The sequence below is a fragment of the Barbatula barbatula genome, assembly GCF_947034865.1.
Source record: "Barbatula barbatula genome assembly, chromosome: 9".
In the NCBI taxonomy this organism is placed as follows: Eukaryota; Metazoa; Chordata; class Actinopteri; order Cypriniformes; family Nemacheilidae; genus Barbatula; species Barbatula barbatula.
The window spans coordinates 12,588,699-12,616,474 of NC_136772.1; the positions used below are offsets into that span (position 1 = coordinate 12,588,699).

Here is a 27,776-nt window from a genome sequence, read left to right on the forward strand (position 1 = left end):
ACGCTTGAAGACCAAGCCCAGTCAGGAAAGGACCAGGGAAATTGCATGAAACAAGGGTTTAACTTTGAACATCGCAAAATGTGATAATTGTGTTTTCTTGCACATCTAACTTATGTTTGTAGCCGGATATACATAGAGGCGTCAGCGATGATTATCAAAGTAAAAGTGTTGACAGGCAATCTAGCCATTACACGAAACTGTCCTTTCAGTTGTTAACTTTACAGCTGAAAAAAGAAACAGCAGCAGAAACCTTTAGTGTTGAGGTGTCATTAATCAAGAGCGTTGGATGAAGGTGGGGAGGAGGGTGAGAAGGTGAGATGAGATTTGGTGCTCAGGGCTTATTCCAGCCTCCATCCTTGAAGTAAAGAATTAATCAAAGGAAAAATATCTCTCACTAGTGTCGGATTCTCACCGTGCGACTCACCTACAGTGTCTGGCATTTTCGTTTTGTTGCATCAGCATCTGTAATGGCCTTTGAATAATATTTAAAATTTACGGTAAAAACTGTTTCAGAATAGATGCTACAGGACAAATTGATAGTGGTACACATAAACAAAATGATATTTATAGCACCGACATATTAAGGCACGCCTCAGTGCCGTGCTCGCAGTCTATGTGAGATAACATTCCAACATTTAATTTGCATAGTCTGGAATTTGTTTCTCATGAGTAAATACAAAACCCATGTAATTACAAATCCATTTTATTCGTGTACATATACCTGCAATTAGGTTAAACAGAAACAGATATTGCTCTCACATATTTTCACATTTTCTCACACTGCTGTCTCTGGTACAAACAACCATATATAGTATCAGTCTAAATATTAGATTTTTAAAAAGTCATTTTTTAACACTCACTGTAAAAGCAGTATTATAATCTATGTAAATGAAGATAAATAAAGTTACATTTCTGCCAGAATCAACCCCATGGCTTATTTTCCCACAGATTATCCTTTTGTCTATGTGTATAACACAGCAATTATGTGCACATTATGTTTGTCTTTGGGGTATGCTCCTCTTCTCACATCCTGGAGTGCTGCCTAACCAGTTTCACACACTGAGTCTGGTGCTGTGCAATATATATCAGAGAGACAAATTCATTTCACGTGATAGTTTGCTGTAAACAGTGTTATAAATAATCTTAGCATTTAAATGATTTACTTTTCTGAATTACACCTGAACATCATATTCCTCTGAGCACATGTTTGGTGCAGACATTCAACATCAAATACAAAGACACAGAACTACAAGGAGATATACTGTACAAGGCATATTCCACGAATAAGATTCACTTTTGTGTCCCATTATATTTTGAGCAATTGTTTTTGATGTAGAAAGTAGTCCTTCACTGTAAAAATGTTGTTCTAGGTAAGTAAAGTTAACACATGTTTTTCCATCACTTTACCTCAACTTCATTTTAGAAGTAATTAACATAATGCAAATAGATTTTTGAGTCAGTTTAAAGGGGTCATATGACGCGAATAGATGTTTGTCTGTGTCTTTGATGTGTTATAAGTTGCCCTTATATGTATATTAGACGGGTAAAATTGCTAAAATTAAAGTGTCGGAAAAAAATATGCATTCTATCTAAAAAGCAAATGCTCACCCAGTCCTGCCTGAAACGCCTCGTGTAACCACACCCCCACAAATCTACGTCAGATTGTGGTTTGAATTGACTAAAACCGCCCAAATGTATACGCAAGTAAGGTGGTGGTACCTGTCAGTACAATTGCTTTGGAACCTGATGTTCCAAATATGGTAAGAGGCGTTACATTTCCGTCACACGCTTGCAGTATTCGACCAATCACTACGCACTGGTAAACTGGCCAATCATTTTTCAGTTTTCAGAGCGATGAGCTTTGTAAAAAGTCTGCGTGTTTCAGAGAGGGGGGACAAACATACACGGTATGTGGAAAATACATCGGTTTTAACCTGAAATTGTGTATAAACATTGAATTATATCTAAAACAAATGGTAATATTCGTTTTAGCCATCATATGACTCCTTTAATATAATTAAATCAGTTAATAACAGATGTTTACATATAGTCAACATCACAAAATAATAACTAATACAAAATATAAGCCAGCTTGAAAGTTTACATAAACCTGATTCTTACGAATTGTTCTTAATTTATTTTTTGTGATTGTTGAAGAGTTTGGTCTGAGCAATTCATCTGTCTTCAGAAAACTCTTTCAGATACTCCACAATCTGTTTTTCAGCATCTTCTGCATACATCATACAGTAGTAAGAATCATGTGTAATTCAATCAGGTGTATGTAAACTTTTAAACTAGCTTATTTTTTGTAAAATGAGTTATTATTCTGTGATGTCGACTATATCTTAAATAATAACCTTAAATAATAAAATGCCTTTTTTATTTGCAATATTTTCAAGATTCTGCAAGGTGTATGTAATCTTTTGACCTAAACTGTTATATAACTGCTATTTCAGGTTCTGTTTTGTGTGTTTATATGCTTTTTTCATAAATAAAATACAACTTCATATAGACGATTTTCTAACACTTCATGTCTCTTTTTGTTTGCTGACACTCACAATGGATCTCACAATGCAATTGACAATAAATGAATTATTTCAGCCTGTACAAGTATGTTATGTGATATATTGTCATACATTATGTCTCATATGAAATATTCTTTCTTATTTTCATTCATGGCATCCTGCAGCGCCGGGTCTCCACGAAGAGCGGCGTCTGCGGTCTCTGCAAACTCTGTGCCCTTGGCCTCATTGGTGCGATATGTGCCTTTGTGCTGGTACATGTATCGCAGAACGACGGCTAGGACGAGGAGCAGGACCAGAACAACCACAAAAATGACAACTAGAACACACAGACAGACAGAGAGTGAAAGGTTATATTTGAAGCTTTAAAGGTGACCTGTGGGCAGAAGCTATAAGCAGAGATGGAACACTATTTATGTTAGGACATTTGGTGTAGGATATGTGGTTTTAATCGAAAGGCATATTTAACCCCATCATACCGAATTAGACGAAAAACAAATGAGATTATACTTAGAGAATAAGGTGTAAATTTAGCCATTGAAAATATTTACAAATGTAAACACTGCAAATATACAACATGCTCCGTCTGTAGAGAATAGCAGCAAATGAAAAAAAACGACCTAATTAGAATGCACAATGAAATTTACAAATCCTCTCCTGATATGCAAAACCGGTTTCCCTGACAAGGTTTTGAGAAGCTTTGTATGATTAGAACCCTGCTGTGGTTTACTGATTTCAATTACTTTTGCGCACGAGTACAAACCCGATAGTGATGATTCATGTGTAAATTAACTAAAGAGAGATCACTGTGGTTCTGGCACTTTCATTCTCTCCTCCACCAGAAATGTTTTGAGGTCTTGTGCAAAAATGACCTCAACATTGGTCCTAGCCTCTCTGTCCATCATCAAAATGCATTTCTTAAATAGGCTCATAAACACAAGCTTGCTTCTTTTCAGAGATGAGGATCGTTTTACTTTCAAATACATGTGTATTTTATCACAGTGGAAAGAATTTACTTCACTAAAGCATATATCATAACTTCACATTTGATACATACATATAGTTTCGACGTAAACATTTTACTTGCATGAGTTAAATAAAAATGAGATTTTTAATGTACTTACGATTTAATGATAATGCAGCACACATAAAAAATCTATTCAATTAAGTAGAGTAAAAAGTAAAATATATGCTTTATAATGAAGTAAAGCCATATTTGTCCAGTAAGTACCGATACTTGAAAAATGTTCTTGAGTAGAATACAGTGACTCAAGTACCTCTGCTTATTTTTACTGATGAAAACACATTGTTTCATTCATTCGGTTTACTTTGGTGCTATTAGTTTAGTTCCGAATGTATTTCCTTCAGATAATGCAAGTTTGACACCTTTTAAGGTTTTTTCATTACCTAAACATCTTAGTGTTTTTCTACAGTTGCCTTTGGCTTGCGTACCTCAGGGCTCAAAACAGTAATACATGCCTTTTTTAAACAAAACAATGTTTTGTTGAAAGAGCTCCAACATAATAATGAATTGTTTCAATTTAAAAGCTGTTACTTACCTCCAACTATGGCCTCGAAATAGTGACCATCTGATCCCTCTAAAAAGCAAAAGAAAATATTTTAACAAAATACTTTTGTATTTAAAGATCCAGTGTATGACATTTAGCGGCATCATGTGGTGAGGTTTCGAATTGCAACCAACGGCTCACTTCACCCCTCCCTTTCCAAGCAATATGAGGGCTGAGACACGGCATCCCGGTATCACGCCATAGCATGTAACAGACATGCCAGTCCACTCGAAAATGCTGATCATGTTCACGCTTTGACTCCTCTAGACGTTAACATGGCATGTTCAGTTCTTTGCACTTGTAAAACTGAAACGACTGAAAAATAACATACATTTTCTATAAAATAATAGATATTTTAGAGCACTTAACCCCACTCGGACCCTAAACCTACCCACCTAAAAAACACTCAATAAGCAAATAGAAGTCAGCCACGGGCATTTATTAATACATGCAGCAAAAACAATATAAAAACATTACGAACATGTCGCATTGCATTCCGAGTCTTTTATAGCCGCACGACTGTGCACACCCGGTACACGTCATGAATGATAAATACAATTCGTAAAAAATACAAAAACGCAATGATCTGCTAACGTTTCTCCACCTTCATACATGCGTCCTGTTCACTTTTGCATGTTTTATTTGCAAATCTCAAAAAATCTCGTATTTATTTGTGAATGCCATTCCTTTCTGTGGAACGTCTAACACATATTTATGGTTCGCTTTTTGTGAATATGTGGATTTTTTTTTTTTGTGAAACTCTATATTTATTTGCGGATCATAGTTTATTTATTCAGAATAATGCAACAATTCAGCAGCAAGCTCTGTACAGCAGTTTGTCCGTTAAGGGCTAGTGTAAGTTCTTTATACACCTCTGAAAACATAGTTATGTTATATTATATATTATATTGCATTTCTGATTGTATCTACATAATGACCTTGTCCACCTTCATAAGACATTCCATGGGAAATCAATAATAATAATATAAAGTACTACTGTAACGCACTATAAACTACAGTTTTAAAGTTTTAAAAGTTAAAAAATGTGTTTTGCGTCTTTGACTCTTTGTTTTTTTCATTGGCCTTTGCTTTCAGACAGAAAACAGTTAATGGCTAGAGCTCTAAAATGTTTTCACAATGAATGTATAACTACAACAGGATACGGCCACACCTCACCGATCTCTCGCAAAACACGTATTGTTTACTTTCTGCCCGTGTTGTTCTAACACGAGTGAATCTTTCATGACTTTGTTTTTATAGACAGCTGTCTCCCTGCTGTACTGCTGTCAGACTCATTCTCTCCTTCACCACGGGGACAAAAAGCTCGTTAAAGAAAGCGATGGAAGATAATCATGAATTATTGCAAAGGCAACATCTGCTGCCTTGACTTGACTTTCATCAAAGGACATGCAAACCAAACATATTGCTTTCAGAATGGAGATGGATCTAGTCAGACCCCCAAAATACTTTTAAAAAGAAAGAATAATGCAGATTTGACCAAGCAGATGCCCCCAAAACATGAACGATGAAGCTTCCTCATTAGTGTCTAATAACCAGTTACATTGTGATTAAAAGCTCATTGTGATTTGGTGTTTACAGCGTGGTTATATTTAGAATAATTAGGGAGACACTGAACATTGACATTTGCGTAATCTGAAGGGCATTGAGAGGTGTTTGGAGGTATAATGCACACACATGATCTTTCGTGTCTCCTCATATGTGCCCACAGAGACCTGTAATTACAGCAGGTGTCCTTTACAAAGGGTGGCGTAATATAAAAAACATAACTTACAAATGATGGTAAATTCAGAGAGGCTCTCAGGCAGTGAATTATTTATAAATCAATCAAGAACACCTAGCTCTACTAAACCAAATGTCAGAAAAGCTTTGGATCTCTCAGTCTCCCTTCTTCATAAGTTTGTTGAAATTGGGAAAACTGACTGAAATATATTTCTAGAATTGACCATATGACTGATTTTTGTTCCAAATTGTGCTACAGATCGTATGAAGTAGTGTGAGCATCATAAAGTATTGTAAGAATTTAACATTAGACATGGAAATTTAGTTGACTTAAGCTTCTGTTATGGAAATGTAAACATCTCACATTCTCATGATTGGATTCAGCAGATGCTTTTATTAAACCCATGCTCTAGCAGTTAAAGGGATACTCCACCCCAAAATGAAAATTCTGTAATGTTTCCAAAAATCTTTGTGTTCATCAGAACAGATACACGTATACAGTGTCCCTTTAAGCTTCACAACATTCTTAAATTAAATGGTGAAATGCTTAATTGTGAGGAATTGTTCAAACTTCTACTTTAGGATTGTGTCAGTTTGTAGGGCAACACAAGTGGCCTCTAATCTGGGACAACTGAGTTTGCTGGGAAAGTAAGCGTCCTTCATGCCCCCTTTAAATGATCTCTTGTGTTTATACCTCGTGGGTCATTTTCATTCATTGAACAGAGGCTTGAAAGACTAAAGACAGTCCTGCCCCAAACCTAATATTGCAGTTGATTGTGACAAACTGACATTTACACAACAACGATGGAGTAGAATACGGAAACTATTTTTGTTTGCATTTTATAGAAACACTTTGTAAAGAAACACTACGTGTCATGCAAAAGCGCAGATCCACATTTAGTCCAAGTGACTTTTTATACCCTTTGTCGGCACGTATGTGTGTTAAAAGTTTGGTATAAATAGCATGTCTCTGCTGGTCGTAGTGGTGCAGTAAATCTACTTTTGCTGGAGAAGCGTTAATGTTGTGTCGCACAAACAGACAGTCCAGGACGCCGCCATTTTTGTTACTCGCACATACAGTGAGATGCATGTGTATGATGTCAGTGTTTTTACAGTTTTGCGCATTTACAGTTTTGCGTTTTCACAGTTTACACAAAGACGACAACAGCATTGTTTAAAAAAACTTGTCTATGCATATTAAGCTGTGATAGAAGAAAGTATTTTAAAGCTGCAATCTGTAACTTCTTTTGGTAACAAATATAAAAAAATCAGCTATTGAGCAGGTGCATAAAAAAACAGTGCTTAAAGCTCTTAACACGAAGGTAAGATTGTAATAATGATTTATAAAGTGAGCTGTCGGCTATGTTTTTGTGTGAAATGTCATCTTGAGGTCATATTACTTTAACCCACGTAAACCTGGAAAATGTATGTTTTCAAACAGAGACAGCAATATATAGAGGAAATTGCAATATTAACAACACAAATGACAAAACTCATCCTTGAGTACCACATGGAGTTTAAAGTGTGCGATGGGAAGACTTGAGACAAATTATAAAATGTCCTCTCATTCTACAGGAGAAGCATCAGTATGGTAGACGTTAAGCCTCTTATAAAAGATCTTTCGAAGTCGCACAGCCACAGCACCCCAGGAAGCATTAAATCTCTGCTAAATTTGCCATGCAAACACGAGGGAGCCCGTCTCGCCTGGAGGCGTCCCCTCGTTAGCCTTGTTAGCGAAATCTGCTAGACACTGGGACACGGAGGAGGACATCTGTGCTGCGTGGCCAACTCTGAAGAACAGCTTTTTTCACAGCCTGCCATCAAACCCGTCGGGTCGTTCCTAAAAGACGTCGAGGGCCAGGGGCATTCCACCCCGCATCTCTCACTCATGCCACACACACCCAGGGCAGAGCAAATCCATCAGCTAGACATTTGCTTTCATCACCTTCCCAGAAGTGGAGCTAATCTCGCCCAAAGCTGGCTTTTGAAGCGCGCTGGTAATTGTCTCCCGATAGGACGGGCAGCGAAACCGGGAGCCAAAATGAATCCCGGTCTCTTCAGTTCTTGGGTGGGAGAAGCATTAAGCTGATAATTTTCCACTTTGAATTAATGCACATTTTTCATTGTTGCTCTGCCCAGTGCCCAAACTAAAACACTGTCCAAATTTCAACAAACTGGATAACAACCAAAGCAACGGCATTTAGCTGTGATCATCTTTGTCAGGGGACATCCTGTGTTCTGGCTCTCCTCTGCTGGCCTTCACAGACATTTGATAACTAGGTTAAAATAACTCTAACTATCCTGCCTTGGAATTGTTTTCTTTCACAGAACTTTTGCTTTTCTATAAAATGGTTTCATTCTGTCTTTCCATTTAAAGTGACACTTTCATCACCTCCATGGGCATGTCCTGGTCAAGCTCTGGTATACTGTCAAGACGGCAGGCACAGAGGTCGTTGTGTGATGTGTGAGGTGATGGAGTGTCAGGGCAGGCCTTCATGTTTCATGTAGAGGTGAGCTGAAGAATTAGCAGCTCCTGTGATGTCTATCAGGAAAGCGCTCAACTGTGACCAACTGCCTGTGCCAAACTGAGAGTAAAAATTGACACTAAACGCCTGGCTAAACTCACTTTTAGACATTCTCTCTCTTTCTCGCTCTCATCTCAAATGATTGGAAGATGATTAGTAAGGGTACCGTTGAGAGAGAAAAGTAAAAATGGAAATATACAGCAGCACAGAAAACAGGAAGTGTCATCTCATTCAGGCATTTTCTACAGCTTTTCATAAAATTTCTGAGGGCATCAGTATATTTTAAGGACAAGTAAAACTTCTCAATTTAGCTACTGTAGATGTCTTTTTGAAAGCTAATTTCGGAATGAACACATACAACCTAAATGTCTTCACTGATACAATCCAAAACCAAAATTATATAATAAAATAATATGATATAGAATAACAAATTACTTTCTTAATACATTTAGTAAAGGCTATTATAAATATTAATAATACAATTATTCAAATGAACTATTTCCCTTTTACTATAAGGGGTGCATGATATTAAATATCAGATTATTGTTTTTTAAATATTTAAATAGTAAAACAGTTATAAAACACAAAACAACTCATGAAACACAAAAATGGAAAAACGGTAAATAAAAGTAAAATAACATAATATCATTGTTTTGGTCAGCAGAAATGGTAAAACGTCTAGGTTATGGATGTAACCTCAGTTTTCTGATGGAGGTAACAAGAAGTTGTGTAGAGACTGACAGAATGGGGTTTCACATGAGAACCTATCATCTTCGATTGTACTTTTAAAAGGCCAATGAACTTGGCAAATGTACATACAGGTATAAAAGGTAAGAATCATATCCCTCCAGTGGTGTATTAAGGCATCAATTTGTGTGATCAGTACGAGAGGATGATCAGACACCGGTTCTACGCGGAGGTTGTAGAATCTCGTGAATGTACTGGGCGTATCCCAACCTGCATCTCTGCAGATGTGTGCCAGAGAGACGCCCTGAGCCAGTGCCACGGGTCTTGGGAACGATACACCAAAGTTTTGGCGTTGACAATCCAGTGCACAATCCAGTGCACCAATCTCTGTTTGGAGACAGCTCTCCCCTTCTCTTTTCCCTTAAAACAGACAAAGAGTTGCTCAGAGCTCCTGATGCTCTGTGTGCAGTCCAAGTAGAGGCGCAGGGCACGTACTGGACACAACTCGGTGAGGGTTGGGTCTTCCTCCCCAGGGGGGACCACCTTCAAGTTCACCACCTGGTCCCTGAAGGGAGTGGCGGGAACTTTGGGCACGTAGCCAAGCCGGGGTCCCAGCACCATGTGGGAGTCGCCCGGCCCGCAGTTCCCCTACCCTCTTGATGGAAGCGAGCACCACTAGGAGAACTGGGCTTCTCCTTTGGGCTTGAATGGGGCCTTAACAGGCCCACCAGGACCAAGTAAGGTCCCAAGAGGGTACGGAGCACGTCAGGGAGGATTCACCCTCCTCGCACCCCTCAGGAACCTGATTACCAGGTCGTGCTGTCTGGACATACCTGCCACAAGTGTGTGATGTGCAGCGATGGCGGCGACATACACCTTGAGCGTGGAGGTAGAGCGGTTGCTTTTTAACCTTCCTGAAGAGGCCGCACAACTCTGGGGGTCTACAGTCGCCTAGTGGCTGGGGCTCTTGCCCGGTTGTTCACTCAGGATCTCCTCGTCCCGTACAGGAGCCAGATTTGGGGGTTCCAGACATCTGGTCTAGGGTGCCAGCCAGGGGGGAGTTGTCATCAGAAACATTAGCTTAAGCCAATAGGGCGCAACCAGCAGAACTTGAGGCTCCTCTTCCCTGACCTTGCATCCACATGAGTCCCATCGGAGACGGGTTTGGTGAGCGCCTCGGTGTATGGGTGGTCTGCGGCAGGAACTGCAGTGGTTTAACATCGATGGGAGTCCCCACATCACAATCGTGGCTCGCTGCTGCAGGCAGGGAAATTTGTTCTTTTCGACACCCTCAGCTCGCTACCGAAATGCCCAGGGGAAGTTGCACACGCCAGGACAATCCGCTGTTCTGCGTCGTAAAATCCAGTAGTCATCAAGAGATAATTAGCTCAGCATAAGCTTCACAGCATAAGGGTTCTCAAGTCAAACCCCATTCTCTCAGTCTCGACACAACGTCGAGAGACCGACAGAAAGGAAACTAGCAGATATGAAATGTGACAACTTGCCCCAATTTAAATACGACAACCTAACCTAACAAAATACAAACAAATAAAAACCCATGCTAGAGAATTCAAGCATTTGTGTTACTTTTGTCCTTGAGGCAACTTCCCCTTGTGACAACTAGCCCCAAGTATCCCCTCTAATGTAAAAGAAAATATTGCCCCTGATGAAACAGCTTAAAGGCTTACAAGCCAGTGGTCCGTCATTCTACAACCTGTTCAAAAGACAAAATCCTGCTCTGTTGAGGAATGGCAAAAGCTGAGACAATAAAAATAGATGATAACCTGAGGGATACAGCCTCAGCCTCTAATGAAGCTCTAACAAACCAGACAAACGTTCATTCATAGTTCATCAGCACACTTTAATTAGACACATTTTTCATGGGTGCAGCAGTCAAAGTGAGAAAGGATGTGTGTAAAGCATCCGGTAAGATTGCTATTAGATTTCACACTGTTTTACATTTTTTGTGCCCTTTAAAGACTGTTAGAGTGAGAATTTATCTCGACAGTACCTCAGGGAAAAGGAATCTGCCAAAGTGATGAATACATTTGAAAAAAAGAAAGGTTTAAAGTCCAGCTGACCTGCTGTCTTCCCAGTAATGCTTCATGTATTAAATTCAGAATGACTTGTAACCCCTTTTCAGACTGGGACTGTAAAGTCGTAATATTGATGAACAGGTTATTTACTATGTCTGCAATGTACAGTTCCATATCAAGAAAACCAAAACAGCCTTGGGCACAAGTCTTTAAGGCCATCATAAATCTCTCATTTACTGGTCAGAAGCTTGTCTCATATACCCCTACTATATACCACCAAGGCTACTTAGACCTTTAAATCCTCCTCTTAAACAGATTTTATGATATTCATTTCTATCTCAGTCGAGAGAACTGGCCACTGTATTGCAACAATGTATTGTAGGTGAATTGATTGCTTTGCGGCACCATATCAGAAAATTGATGCTTGAAGAAGCTCGGGTGAAGGCTAAAGGATGTCCATTAGCCCTTCCATTTCATGAAGAATTATCCAAGTCATACCTTTTTTACCTTTATACTTGTATATTTATATAAATATATATTTGCATAAAGGAATACCTTTATGTTTTCTTTTGTTTAGAGAATCTGGATTTATGTTGCTAATAAATATAATGTAGAATGAAAACTTTAAAAAATATCACTGTTAAATGAACAAAATGTAATGAATAAAATAATAAAATTCTTTAAAATAAAGACACACACATCGCATAAAGTAAAATTATTCAGGTATGTCACATTCAATTTAAAGTCCATGCATTTCCAATTTGGTTCAGATGTAGGTATGACTTTCCCTGAGACTGCAGAGTTGAGCTACACAAAGCAATGTGAGACTAGTTTTCTGTGCTAAGTTAAGGAGGTCAATCACATCAAGCTATTGCATAGATTTTCATCATACGGCGCACATGCAGCTCTGATAACGTCCGTATTGCAGCCTGTGAGCACAGAGAGGGCAGCAACAACACAGGGGCAAGTATGTATTACACAAGGTCTTGACAGTGATTACGGCCCTGAATTCTCAGCCATATGGGGCTACGATAAAGAAGACAGAATTAGGAAGCAACACGCTGGTCTACTGGTTTTTAAAGACGAACGAGCATAGCGCTGATGACAGGGGAGGAAATGAGACTAATGGCTGTGACTAATGGAGCGAGATTTCAGAACGTCTTAAAGGAGGAGAGAGGGCGAGACGTTCACATTGGCTGAAAGCTTTGCTGGTGCATTGAGGTAAAGGAGAAATGCTTGTGATTGAGGCCAGATAGAGGATCCACCCCAGCAGCTGTGCAGCTTAAAACGCGAGCCACTTGTTCTTCCACACCATTGCACAGCCAACCGTCTTTATTTCCTTCACTAACTCTCTCACCTGCTTCAGTAAGTGGCCAATAACAGTCATTTACGTTGTTTTTTTAACTGTAGGCCCTGCAGACCATTAGAAAGCTTGCTTAAAACACTTTTTACACTATCATTGTTTGTCAATTTACAAGGAATTCAATGTATGTGAATATGTAATATGTTTTTAGTTCATCAGCTAAAAAAATGCATGCATGTCTATTTTCACTATGGTTTTACTCTGTTTATTTAGCTTTTTCAGTTTTTAAAAACTCTTGACTCTCCCGACCCTTCTAAACTGATGTAAGATGATGTGACTTGCCCTCAACAGACCATAGATCAAATATAAAATCCAACAGACATCCCACTGAACAGAGAAACAATGAATGTGAATGGCCTTTGCTACCTAGATGGCTCCATTTATCATCTGGATATGTCTCACAATACCGTGTGCCATAATCAAAGCAGCATAATTATGAATATGATATTCATCTCTATAGTTTGCACTTGCCCTTGACAAGGTCAGTCTATCATCATTGGGACTAGGGCATCTAATCTTTGCGAGCAGTGAAAGTGTAAGAAATAGATTGAGATTCACTGGAAAATATGTAAGAAAAGGAAATTGCAAATGACCCCCGGGTCAGTCGGCCACAGATACAGTTATTCAGTGGCCCAGAAATCAGATTGTGGCGCTGAGGGGGAAGAGAAATCAAATTGAGAATGAGGGCTCGAGGCGATGGAGAGCACGTCTATGAAGATAAGAGGAATGTGGAAATGTCCACAGGGAGCCAAACCTTAATGTACAGAAAGGTTTTTAAAGTTTTGAGACTTTGCATTGCAAGTTGATAAGTACAAACATGAGACTAGAGGTCTTCGTCTGACTGGCCTCCAGGTAAAGGATTAGAGGGGTTTTATGCTGCAGTTGTGGTAAATGAAGCACGCTTGTAGCTCAATATTGGAAATATCATGATCTGGCTTTCCCAAATTTAACAATCTCTATGAGCAGATGTGGGTAGTAATGCGCTACATTTACTTCTTTGCATTTACTTGAGTAACATTTTGGAAAATATATACTTTTAAAGTAAAATTAATAGTGGGTACTTTTATTCTTACTTGAGAATATTTCTAATAGCAAATCTGTACATTTACTTTATTACAATGGGTGAAGTTCCTTCGTTCCTTCATTTTAAAATGTGCATTTCAAAATACGTTGTTTTCAAGGTCGTCTCTTTTTACAGGCCTTCCCGAATGATTGATTCTTTTGAGTTGATTCTTTTAAAAGCATGAATCGAACAATCGGCGAAACCGTCTGAATAGGTTCACGAAGCAGTTCAAATGATTTGTTCAGTTCGCAGCACCATCTGAATCATCTGAAGCGCCGGATTACTCACTTCTCGTAGCGCGAAATTTAAGAACACTCAGAACACAAAGAGCAGATATGAAGTGAATATGAATCTATATCTATCCAATCAAAACTGCACATGTGTCATATTGTTTGCCAGCAATGATAATGTTCGTCAGACACAGCAACATGCGCGCCACCTGTTAGACACAGACACGTGGGCTTGTAGAAATGCATATTTTGAAGACCAGAAGGAAGAAAACGTATTGATGGGCGTGTGGTGCATGGTTCACTGTATGTCTACAAGTAAGAGCTTTTCACAACACACCATGTGCCACAACATGTGAAAACATTAATTTAGTCTAAGATCAGTTTGTATTTCATATAGCTAAGAGATAACTGCAGATGTTTTAGATCATCTTAGGAAATGCTCTGAGTTGAGTTCAATGCATTGTAAACGCAAAACTCGGCAGGTTCACTTTAGTTTGACATGGTCCCTTATTCTAAATAAGTAGTCGTGTAGGCTGCATTGATATTAGGACTAGTTTGAATTGACAGAAATGCTTGTCTCTTCTGTGTTTGTCTAGTCTTTAGTCTCTGTGTGTATATTGCAAAGATATCTGCTCATGATAATAATAATAATTAAAATATTGATTAAAATATAATATTAAAATGTTGGCGTTACTATGACAGGGATGACTTTTAATTACATGTGGCTTGTAAACAGGCCTTGAGGATTTTTTTTTCTTTGATTAATTTTAGTAATTAATAATTCGTTTTTTTATTTTGTTAAAAGCAAAACGTTTCTGGGAATTGAATTGATCACATATTTCGAAATAGCTTGTGTCTGACTAATTTGTTTGAAAGATTGTCTTTTTCCTTATAGAGGGTTTCACCGGCAAAAACATAAACAAACGAGTGCAAGCTGTTTGGGCCATAATTTTACTTCCGGTAGACCTCTGCCAAGAATAGAGACCCTGCAGATTATTAGAAAAGAAGCAAAAGAAAAGATATCACAATTAAATTACATTACATTAACTATCAAGTTAAAATGATGTCTAGCCAGTATTATTTTTGGTTACCAGTAAAATAACCAAGGGTGGACTGGCTGTCACTATACAATGAAATAATTATATACATTTATATTAATATCAATTAAATCTAAAATAATACAACCAATACCGATAAACAAATATAGGCTAGGCGTGTGCATCCGATGAAACTGTCTTCAGTGACTTAATCCTTATGAAATGAGAAAAAATGAATTTCCTTGACATGCGTCACATGCATTTCTTTGATTATGTTTTCATCTCCTATTTGGTCACACCACACAAAGCGGTCGTCATTCCTCAATTTCATTGTGACATTGAGACTCAGCGAGTGTCACCACACTGTCTATATTCAAATTCTGTACATTTGAAACACAGCCAGAATTCCAGTAGCCTTCCGACACCCTTTTGCTGTGGGGTTCATCATGACCACAACACTGAGCTCAAACTAACTCAGTTATGGGGCTGGTCATGAGATTCTGAGTGTGACACACATACTGTACACACAGACACACACACATAGCCCTGTGAGAACCTCAGTTAAAGAGCTCCTCCCCTTCCTCAGCTTTCAAATTTCCTCAAACAATCTGCTGTTTCTTTCCTTCTCTCTCTTTCCTTTATGGCCTCAGGTCACATCTGCCTGGGATTTCAGGCTCAAGTGGTAACTGCTCCTATCTCGCCGAACCATATGTCATGCATCTCGCCTCTGAAGAATACGTCCCCCTCTCTCCACTCCAGCACTCCCTCAGTCTCTCTCATTCACGCTGAGAGTCTGCGGTTCTCGGAGAGAAAAGGCTTTTCAATCAGTTTACTAATGGGCATGTGCTCTCATGAGCCACTCAAGTGACTCCAGGCCTACCGAGGTTGATTATAGACAGCTGGTTGAGAATAACGCCTGGCTCTGTCAGTAATAATAAAAGAGTCTGCTGTTGATGGCAAAACATTCCTGAGGATGAACGTAAACAGACTGGCTGCTTCATCGCATAAACGGGAAATGGATAAATACTGCTATGGAGTTTCAAGTTTTGTGCATTGCTTTAATAAAGATGTACGCTGAATTTAGATTTACTATAACTTTTAAACATCACATTTGCAGACATTAGGGAATAAAAGCAGAATATTGATTCCATTTAGACTTGATTTAAATGCATGTTTTTTAAATGTCAACAAATATATAACATTTGTATTGTATTATACAATGCTCTACTGTGTAAAACACTACTAGCATTGATACAACATTGACAAATAATTTTTTTCTGGTTAAACATTATTGTCCTGAAACTTTTCTGTCTTTCTTACTTTATTCATAAAGCACTTTCACACAACACAGAAATGCTGTAACGCAGCAAGAAATAAACACAATTAGAAACACAATACAACTGTCGTGAGCGTGAAATGTGTGTGGAGGAAGAACCCAAGTGCAGGCAGACACAGGGATGAAGGGGTTAACACTAGGACTTTAATAAAGAACAGAAACACCCGCGATGGGGAAAACACTAACTAAACTAAATACAAAAACAGAAAACAACTCCCCACATGGGGGGCAAAAATAACCAAACACTAGGTAATCTTAACAAATACATACACCGGACCGGACCATGAACAAGGAACTCTACATACAGGGCAGGAAACATGTACAACGAACAAGCACAAGACAATAGACAAGAGGGCATTAAATAGGGAGACTAACAAAGGAGATAACGATGGGCAGGTGTGGGTAATGAGACACAGGAGGAAAGCTATACTAGGAACGAGAGGGGCGAGCCCAAATGACGAAACTGGAGACAACGCATATTATGTCCTGATTGACAATAATATGTTTCTCTCCACATAAAACACGTGGGTCTGTCATGATTCTGCCCCTAGACCAGAAAATCAAGACAAAAGGCAGAATCATGACAACAACAAAGCACAAACTCACTAATACAGATTATCTCAGCTAGTAAAAAATGACAAAGTGTTCTTTAGGCAGGTATCTAAAAACTGTAAGGGAAGGCGCTGCTCTAACAGACATTGGTAATTTGTTCCATAAACTTAGGACCAGCAACAGTGGAGGCTCGATCACCTCTGCAGTGGAAACCAAGGAGACCAAGATTACTAGATCTCAGGGTCCTATTTGGTTTGTCAAAATGTGGTATGTGTTTCTCAAAACCAAGGTTGCAATCGACAAGAAGATTTTAAGCACAAGATGTAAGATAAGAGGAGAGATGGCCAAATTGAGGGGCGTAGGGCCCTATCATAATGCAAGTGTTTTTGCTAGTTTCAACTGCTCTGCTTTGTTTAAATAGCAAATGCATTTGCACTCATTTGTGCACCCATGGGCGTGTTGGTCTAAAAAAGAGGTGTGCTTAGGCACATTTTTGGTGCGTTGCTATTTTGAGGAACTGAATATTTTTTAGCTATTTAAAGATCGTGTTAGAACTATGTGCTTATAGACGGGTACACAGCGCTCGTACATTCTGCCTATTACACATAGAGGGACGAGCAGAAGCACACAATAATGCCAAATATTTATAAACATGTATTACAATGTTAAAGATTAAAATTCGTCATTTCCTGTAGATGATCTGATTGGTCTTTAACCTCTCACACGAGCAAACACGTTTCCTTGTGTTTGCTCTACCATGGTGCAAGCGCAACTGGCTATTAAAGGGAATGGAAGATGACCCTCTGAATGGTTTATTACATGTTACACCCAAAAAACACCCGTTACTCATTAATCGGGACAACACGTTTAGACCATGCACCCAAGCGTGCCGAACGTTTCCCGCCATTAAACTATCAAAAGTGGATTCTGCGCCATGCACTTTAAACCATGTGTAACGCAGGCCAGCTAGTGAAGAGCTGTGCAGTGTGTAATCCTTACTCCCCAACCAACAGAGACGCTCTAGCGATAGAGACTGCAGACTTTAGCCTCCTTGTCAGAGTGCCCATCTCCCATCCAGACCGACGTTGATTCGGGCCCACATAGAGCGAGGCAATAGAACCTGTTACACATGCACTAAGCTTGTGAAAACAGGGCCCATAGTCTTTATATAAATTAACACCAAAACTGACAATCTTTTACTTTTATTTTCATTAAAGGAACAACACAGGGTTTTTAACAGGATCTATTGACAGAAATGCAATATAATATACAAAACTACTTCTTCAGAGGTGTATAATGATCTTATGTAATGAACCGTTATGTTTGTAATACATTAGAATTTATATCTCCGTACAGAGCGGGATTACATACATTGAATTCGCTGCCATATTTTGTACAGCAGCCCTAAATGGACAAACAAGTCTACAATGAGTGTTTCCTCTTGCTCTCCCCTGTAAATCTCTCTCTCTCTCCCTCTCCCTCTCTCTCTCTCTCTCTCTCTCTCTCTCTCTCTCTCTCTCTCTCTCTCTCTCTCTCTCTCTCTCTCTCGCTCTCTCTCTCTCTCTCTCTCTCTCTCTCGCTCTCTCTCTCGCTCTCTCTCTCGCTCTCTCTCGCTCTCTCTCTCGCTCTCTCTCGCTCTCTCTCGCTCTCTCTCGCTCTCTCTCGCTCTCTCTCTCTCTCTCTCATTAGCGCCAACACACTCTCTCTCTCTCTCCACTATCTGGACGTGTACCATATTAAAGCTGCTCCAGATAAACAATGATGTTCAAAACTGCTCCGTTACACAGCTAATATTACAACAACAACATCATATCTTGGTTCTAACAAACAGAAAAACAATGTTACTCACATACTGATGTGAATCAAAGCAACCTCCTTGGGAAGATTTTTAGACAAACTTTCTCTCCAACACCTCTCTGCTGGAAAGTGTCTCCATAGATATCTATGAGTATCTAGCTAAAAGGTCCTAGCTCCGCCTGACTTTTATCCTTCTTTTTATCCTTATTATTTAGAAATATTTTTGTACTGTGTTGGCCACCGTCGTGTTTGGACAGAGATATTCGTTGTAAATCTATAATACAATGCTAGTGGCCACTGTAAATCAAAAGCTTTAAGCACTAAGAAATTCTGCTTTTATCCATATTTGTAGTGCAGCAGAGGTCCTAAAGATTCCTTGCTTTTATGTTGCAAAGGAAAATAAAACTGAGTATCATCCACGTTCAGGTGGAAAGACACTCCCTATTTCTCGAAGATAGCACCCATCGAAAACATGAGTATAGAAAATAAAACGGGGGCTAGGCTAAAGCCCTGGGGTACCCCACAAGCAAGTGGGTATGAGGCTGAACTGTGTTGGCCAATAGAGACACTAAAACTTATATTTGTTACAAAAGATTGAAACCATTTCAACACCGTGCCCCGTAACTCCACACAAACTCTCTGACCTAGAAATTAGGATTTTTTGGTCAACCATGCAAAATGCAGAACTTAAATCTAAAAGCACCAAAGCCACAGCATTGTGTACAGTTACTGTAGCGGATTTTAAGCAATCAGGAAAAACCCCAATTGTGAAACTAAAATTAAGAATTAAGATTATATCCAATGGTATTAAAAATCTTTTTTTAGAAATCTAGGTGGAATAATATCTTGTAAAGATGTTTTTATAAAATGAACTATGAATCTGATGAAACGACCCTTCTATTAGATGGTAGGGATAGCTTTGGGTTAGGTTTTTAGAATGTGGTTAGGCTACGATTCTTATCAACTTTCTTGATTTTGTAAGGATTTAGGTTAGGTTTTCTAACCTAGAGTTTTCTTTGATAAGAATGTTGCTAGGACCGAAAAAGATGCAATTCATTCAGAAACAGATATTACTTGCTAGGTGACCTTAGAGTTTTAAAATTAACTTTAGATTAAGGCCCGCTAAATACGGCATAATTAAACCGGATTTACATCTTAACTAATTGTAACAATAATGTACCTCTACAGTGCATATCTGAAGATAAAGGGGAAAAATATGCAAAGTTTGGGGAATAAAGGGGTAAGACTAAGGACAATTTTAAAAAAATAGTTATGAGGGAATTGCATGCCGTATAAACATCAAAATCAAACTGCTCGTGAACTACTTGATTATAGACCTAAAATATCGACATTGATTTAGCAAATTTTACACATTAAAACTCAAAATAACTTTATTATTTACTAATAATAATTTTGTGACATACTAAAATCAATCAAAAAACATTAATCCTAAAGTCAAAACCCTGCATGCTTCATTCCTGCTGTTGCAAAAACTGAACACATAATTTCCCCTTATTTCATGTTTGCTATAATAAGAAAATAAGAATACCGTCCTTAATATCTGTCTCTTATTTATAGGTATTGTTATAACAAAAATGTAGTGTTCATATTATATTGTGCATATATCTCATAAATTTTTATTGCAAAGATTAAACTATTGTATAAGCTAGTTTAGCTAATCTTTCTGGCAGATGAGTAAATGAAAACAGAACGAAAAGTTGAAAATAATAATAATTTAAGAAATTATTCTGATTATCGTTCCAATTGCAAATAGAGAAGTCTCCAGGTCTGTGAAACAAGAAAACAAGAACATTTCTTTGACAAAAATCTAAAGTAAAAATAAAATCTACATCAGTTTAACTGAAATAATTAATCAAAGTCGGTTCACAGTGTTCAATTCAATTCAATTTTATTTATATAGCGCTTTTCACAATTTGCATTGTTCCAAAGCAGCTTTACAGGGGAAAAACGAAAAACCCAAGAAAGGGTAAAACACACTACATGGTGTTTGATATAATAAATCCAATTATTCTAGTAAATAATATCTAATGTCAGCATCTCCTGGTGGTTTATTTAGCATATTTTGCATTAAGTGAATGCTTGGCTGAAAAGATGCGTCTTTAATCTAGATTTAAATTGGGCAAGTGTGTCTGATCCTCGAATAATATCAGGAAGGCTATTCCAGAGTTTAGGTGCTACGTATGAGAAAGCTCGACCCCCTTTGGTGGATTTAGTTATTCTAGGTATTATCAAAAGTCGTACGTTTTGAGATCTTAGAGAGCGTGATGGGTTGTAGCAGGGGTGATTTTAGGGTCAGAGCTTTAGGGGTGCTGAGCACCCAATGAGCCCCACTGCCACCACCCACCCTTTTTTCACAAAAAAAAAATGTGTCTATTGAAAAATAACTTAATCATTTTAACATTGATTCAACTAACTCCAAAATCCAGATTTTTTTACACCTTTTTTTAGACCTTTTTTTGCAGAACAGAACTCCTTGCATGGCAATCCCTTTAAAGTAAGAACGTTAGAACGGAGCCGTTTTAACTAACTAAACCTAAAATACTGAATGAGTGGTCGCTAACACATCCAAACAAGGTTTGAGACCTTTTCAGAACACCAGCTTAATTGTGAGAGTTAACACAGACAGCCCCCTGTAACAAACATAAAACCTTCTTCACACAGCTTTTCCTGACCTTAACTCCATATGCCTCCTTTTGTATCAACAGTCATCAGATTGGTTAGATTAGATCTTTATTGTCATTGAACAAAGTAACAGGTACTTGGACTGTCATGATTCTGCCCCTAGACCAGAAAATCAAGACAAGAGCAGGCAGAATCATGACAGACCCACGTGTTTTATGTGGAGAGGAACATATTATGGTCAATCAGGACATAATATGCGTTCTCTCCTGTCTCGTCATTTGGCCCTGCCCCTCTCGTTTCTAGTATAGCTCTCCTCCTGTGTCGCATTACCCACACCTGCCCATCGTTATCCCCTTTGTTAGTCTCCCTATATAATATCCCTATAATTCTCACTCCGCGTGAGTTTCGCGCTGGATGACAGTCGCGCTGAGCGATGCAGGTACAGAGGAAAAGTAGTAGAAGCGAAGAGAAGCGAAGAGAAGCGAAGAGAAGCGAAGAGAAGCGAAGAGAAGCGAAGAGAAGCGAAGAGAAGCGAAGAGAAGCGAAGAGAAGCGAAGAGAAGCGAAGAGAAGCGAAGAGAAGCGAAGAGAAGCGAAGAGAAGCGAAGAGAAGCGAAGCGAAGCGAAGAGAAGCGAAGAGAAGCGAAGAGAAGCGAAGAGAAGCGAAGAGAAGCGAAGAGAAGAGGATGACACCATTTTCTAAGCAGGGATGTTTCATTTTCACCCTTAACACATACATTTTAAACAAAAAACTAGGGAGTATGTTTTGGACATTATTTAACATTGTAATGGACGAGTTTTTTTTAAATAACAACATTTCTTACTCAAAGTTTTAGGGGTGCTGATCTTCTTTTTAGGGGTGCTGAAGCACCCCTTAAAAGGGGCTAGCTACGCCCATGGGTTCTAGTGTGATAGAAGCTCTGTTAGGTAGGTAGGGGCTAAACCCTTTAAGGCTTTATAAGTGATTAAAAGAACTTTAAAGTCAATACGATACTTAATGGGTAGCCAGTGAAGGGTTGATAAAATTGGGGTTATGCGATCGTATTTTCTTGCCCTGGTTAGAACTCTGGCAGCTGCATTCTGAACTAACAGTAGTTTGTTTATTGATGAAGCAGGACAAACACTAAGTAGAGCATTACAGTAGTCAAGTCTTGAGGTCATAAATGCATGAATAAGCTTCTCCGCGTCAGCAACACACAGAATATTTCGTAACTTGGCAACATTTCTTAGGTGGAAAAAGGCTGTTTTTGTGACATTTGAGATGTGATTTCGAAATGACAGGTTGCTGTCTAATATAACGCCTTGATCTTTTCCTGTATTTGTTGGAGTAACAGTACATCCTTCAACTTGCAGTTTATAATCAGAAATATTTGGTTTGCGTGTCTTTGGTCCGATAAGTAATATTTCTGTTTTATTAGAATTTAAAAGAAGGAAATTACAGGTCATCCAATGTTGTATATCTTCAATGCACTCTGCCAATTTGGATAGCTGGGAGGAATCATCTGGTCTTGATGAGATATATAGCTAAGTATCATCTGCATAGCAATGGAAGCTAATTCCATGTTTTTTAATAATATTTCCGAGGGGAAGCATGTCTATGGAGAACAGCACGGGTCCCAGAACCGATCCCTGAGGTAATCCATAATTTACTTGCGTTAGATTGGATGATTCCCCATTTAAATGGACAAATTGATGTCTGTCTGAAAAGTAAGATCTAAACTATTGTAGTGCCTGTCCCTCAATACCGGTATAATTGTGTAAGCGATCTAGAAGTATGTTATGGTCTACGGTATCGAACGCAGCACTAAGGTCAAGCAGGACAAGGAGTGAGATGTTACTCCTTTGTTTGCAACACCTTGGTGCAGCTATTTACGCCATGGCAATTCTCCTCGAATGGTGGAAGGCACATATTTCTAAAATCACTGGCAAACATTACAATTAAATCAATTTGATTGAACTTGATATGGACTGTACCATAACTTCGGTTTGCCAAGCATAAACTGTGCTAAAAATCACCCTTTCACGTCCCTTCAGCTACTGCCACAGAGAACAGTCTTTATCGATTGATGATTGGATCGTTTAACTGGAAGGCGGGACTTTCTTCACCAGAGCAGTTTTATTGAGCATTGCATTCCTTGCCTTTCATGGTAATGGCAGTGACGCATCTTGTTAATATGTAGGCTATTATTTTTGATCATTGACCTAACTGTCATACTGTAGCCATGCGGGTATGCCAATAACCTCTGTTGGAGTGAGAGAGGCCTTGCTACACACATAAATGTTAATTTAATAGTTCTCAATAAAAAAAATGATATCAAAGTCAATTCAAGTTAAATGCACATGCAGCTGTTTTATGCTGAGAACAGAGACCACAACGTTTCTGTAAACTATTTTATCTCAGCAAGGGGGCTAGTAAGGGGGCTTATATGTGAGGGTTTTCAAAACAGAAGATAAATTAACATTGTGGCTTGTTGATTTTGTCCTCAGAACAAACACACATGCACGCACGTATGCATGCATGAACACACACAGTCTTTGTCCTGTAACATCTACAATCCCTCTGGTTTCAATCTTCCTCCTCTAAGAACAATATGAAAGTCTTGTCTTCTCTTGCTTATTTATTCTCTCTCTCTCTCCCCCTACCTCTCTCTCTCTCTGTTTATTGCCTCTCACACAGAGATTTTAGGGAGTACATGCAGGAATATATCTCAGCAAGTGTCCCGCCATAGGTGGATTTCGTTCATTCTCACAGTCAAAACTTTCCTGTATCATCTGCTTACATTTACACATTGATTTTATCATATGAACAGATAGAGTAGCTCTCCCCCTGTATCACTCCAGTTCTGTGGCATTATATTATTCGTCTGTACGAAACATTTCTCCCCTTTGCTAGTTAGTTCCACTTTGAAATAGTAGCATAATAACTTATGTGAACCTTGACACTCTCCATACACTGCATAGCCTTTAATTTTGTTAACAACATCAAGTGTGAATCTATTTGAACTAAAAGTTGTTTCCCTGTCAGGAGTGATCTATGTGTTACATTTGGGTGTAATTTCTGGACCAAAATGTCTCCTCACTGTTTGGGATCCATACATTTTTTTCCAAAACAAAAATCAACCAACTTCCTGTCACAGCATGATATCATCAATTAACATCAATATCATGTGACTCATATTTAAACAACACTATGCCAACACACAGCAGGTGACACACGCTGGGTCTTTTGAAAACGCATCACAGACATTTGACATACAATAAAACCTTGAAAATGATTGATCTACGCCATTATTTGATACTAAACAAGTGAGAAATAAGCACGTAACAGTATAATGTAACTGCCTGGAAAAATACATTTGCATTCATGCATTTGGCAGAAGCTTTTATCCAAAGCGACATTGCATTATACTATACATTTGTTTCTAAGCATGTGAAATGTAAAATAATTTCTTTCATTATTCTGTTTTGCATGCTGAGCTCATTCCTTAGTAAAATTAATTATTAATAACAGTGATTAATATAGGATGCATTAATCACTCTTACATTAATCACTATTGCATTCATCACTATTGCATTAATATGCATCAATATGTCGAAAGCCATTACGTTTCGACATTCTTGAATGAAAGTGTGTACAATAATGAACAATGTTTTTACTGTAGCAAAGCTCTCGATTTGAAGAGTCTGCGTTTTTGTTATGATGCATGCTGTGTTTTCACAGCTCATTGTTCCTGATCAAGCAAATGCTTAGTAATTTGATCATTCTCTTTCATAGCTTACGACACCAACATCATCTGCTATCAAAGGAATCTCTGGTATGCCGAAGTGAAAATAAATTCTAAATCAAGCACGCAGACAGCCATATGGAAGCAACAACTGGTCAACAAATTGGTTAGATGATTCTACTTTTTTTTCTCCACACAGTGTGAGATGCAAGCATAGTTGTCATTTTTGAGTGGTTTACTCAAATATGCACAAAAACAAAACTACAAGCTGAATGACACCTGCACACATCATCATAGACCAACCCTCATGTCTCCTTATTTCAGTTCCACTTGACTTCTTTAAACGTCCTCAAAATACAAATAAACACAACCCCTTTGGTTCACTGCACACTGTCGCTTCATCTTGTCCTGACACTTCTTCTTTAAAGTTCACATAACTACAGAATACTTACGATGATGTACGGGTGACGTGAGAAACGTTCTTTGGGTTGTGCTAAGTGCTTGTGCTTCGGAGTTGTCCATTACGAACATGTGAAGAAATATTTGGCAGTGAGATTGAGAGGAACAGCTGTGGGAGAGTGTTCTCCAAGATGATGAGATGTCTTCAGAGAAACAGAGAGGGGGATTGCTTCACTCCAGTGTGCTCTTGGTAAAAACAGAGGGAGGAAATAGCAGACAATCTTTGTTTATGCCTTAAGGACCAAATTGCATCATACAGATCCCAATGTGAATATTGAATCATATTTGGCTGTGGGATTTTGTTGCTACAAATCAGTTACATAAATCACTTTTATAGAAGCAAGTAAACCTTTGTGAAATGAGTCATATTTCTAGAATATAATATTGCATTAATAGGAAAGACTCCAATAAATGAAGATTGGCGATAAGGTGATTATGCAGCTGGTCTAGTTGAATTTAATACCCACACAGATAATGAACTTCTCTTGCTTAAAGGTTTCACAAATTTTAAAACGCTTACACGTTTTAAACTCTAAAAATCATAGAATTATGGAATCTACAGAAAGTCAGCGTCAGTACACAGCTGACCAATCAGAGAGGTCATGCTTAGGTCTCAAACTTTTGTCAGGGTGAGGTTTGATTCATAAATCAGATTTGTCTTTGAAAATGTTTAATAGAATGTGTAACAAAGCACTATTATGATCCAACTATTATTTAGACTTTATTTTACTTTCTGACAACTTATCACTGCAAGGAAATGCCCAGGGCCTTATCACTCAAACTGAAACAAAGAGTGTTTCCTTTTTACCATCCACACCCTGCATGTGCTTCCTGTCTGAAATCCAGCAATACATTATCAGTAGCGTGATTACATCTTGAAAGCTTTTGTTGAAATTTCAATATGTGCACAATAAAACTGAATATAGGGTGTGGGTTAATCCAAAATATAAAAACATTTTTTTTAAAGCTGGGCTTGACAAGGAAACTATTTCATATAGTTGTATGACTCCAGTAAGCTCCAATGCTGTTTTTCTCCATAATAGATCACTTCAATTTATTTCTATTTAGTTCTTTAAATACGTTAAATGTATTCTTGATGTGGGGTTAAATATCAATGGCTTTTATTATTCTCTCATCATTATTTGTATTACTCTTTTGATTATCACTCTCCTGCAGGTATCATACAAGCCTCAGGCAACATGGCACACTAGTTCACGCATGGGTAACAAGTCAACAAGTGGCCTTTATATGTGATACCTTTTCAATACAGTTTAAAACGCTTGCCAAGTCGTTTCCAGGTGATTGAGAGGATTTTGACAACTATATCATTTCAAAAGCAACGGAGTAGTTGTCTTAACTTGTTATTGGTAGTTTCATATCCAACAGTATACAAGATTTAATTTTATGTTTGCATATGTAGTGCCTAGAGTTTAATGAAGTATGTGTGTTTGCAGCTTAGGGCAGGGCAGATGTCGCTCACAATTGTTTGGTGTATTTGCTGACCTGGCATGTTGCATCTTTGTCACTTAACACCTTTAAGGCACACACAAATATCTTTTATATGAAGGAAACAACACATTTGCAGCTTTAGAAAATAAAGTTTAGAGTTTGCCCTGAGTGTGAGAGATTTATTGGCTCGAAAGAGAAAATGAAGAACAAAACTTCACCATCCAAAATATCACTTTAAACCTCACATGTTTCTTTTTCATGATTTCACGCTTTAAATGTACAGATCTGAACTCACCGACTTTCCCAACAGAAACACCAACAGCACCGTAAAACGTTTTCAAAGTGTGCAAGCTTTTGTCCTGTTCCTCTTCTTAGTTTTTTTCCTAGAACCACAAACACTTCCTTCACTAAGCAGGAGTTGCTTTTCACCTACTAAAAAGAAAGGGAATATTCTGTTTTCATAAGATCCGCTAAGTCTTAAAGTATGCCATGTGACTGTCCAGTTCAGCTCTCTCCAGCCTTTACGTGCTCCTGTACCCATCATTTCTCCTGTTCGACCAATGGCTCAGCAGGCCCCACCTCCTGAACAACACACTGCTGAAAAGAGTCCGCCTCTTAAACAACACACAGCATTTGTCAGTGTGAGTCTAGGGAAGGAGCAACACCATTTGCCTGATAGGAGCAAATAGACAAAAATAGTTATGCATGGGTGTGGGCCGTATTGTGAAATATTTGCATTTGTCTGTCAATTATTTTTTTAACATAAGACAGCAGCTGGAGAAATGAAGCATGAAGCTCATTTATCAAAATAAACATTGTGGAACAAAATAATTGTAGTGTGAATATTGATGCAAATCAAATAAAATAAGATACATTTATACGCATATACAACACATATAATTGCAATAAAAATTGTCATCATTATTCACACCAACAGCACAAGCCATCTGTAGATCTACATGCAGGATTCCCAATGTGTTTATTCAGGTGTATGATTCCACAGAGCCAATGAAAACCTGACTCTAATTGACTGTATAATAAATGA

General features: G+C 38.3%; 1 protein-coding gene across 2 annotated transcripts; it reads right to left on the reverse strand.

The window, feature by feature from the left end:
- Positions 1-686: 686 nt before the first annotated feature.
- On the reverse strand, positions 687-27,293 carry gypc (glycophorin C (Gerbich blood group)). Of its 2 annotated transcripts, XM_079463614.1 has the most exons (5): positions 27,027-27,228; positions 25,276-25,468; positions 4,082-4,120; positions 2,637-2,841; positions 689-1,071 (listed from the first exon to the last, which is right to left on the reverse strand). In XM_079463614.1, the coding sequence occupies exons 2-4, from the start codon at positions 25,352-25,354 to the stop codon at positions 2,645-2,647; spliced, it is 315 nt and encodes a 104-aa protein (XP_079319740.1). In that variant the 5' UTR covers positions 25,355-25,468; positions 27,027-27,228; the 3' UTR covers positions 689-1,071; positions 2,637-2,644. The 2 variants fall into 2 exon arrangements, with proteins under 2 accessions (XP_079319739.1, XP_079319740.1); XM_079463613.1 differs by having other exon boundaries at positions 687-2,841; positions 27,027-27,293.
- Positions 27,294-27,776: the final 483 nt, after the last annotated feature.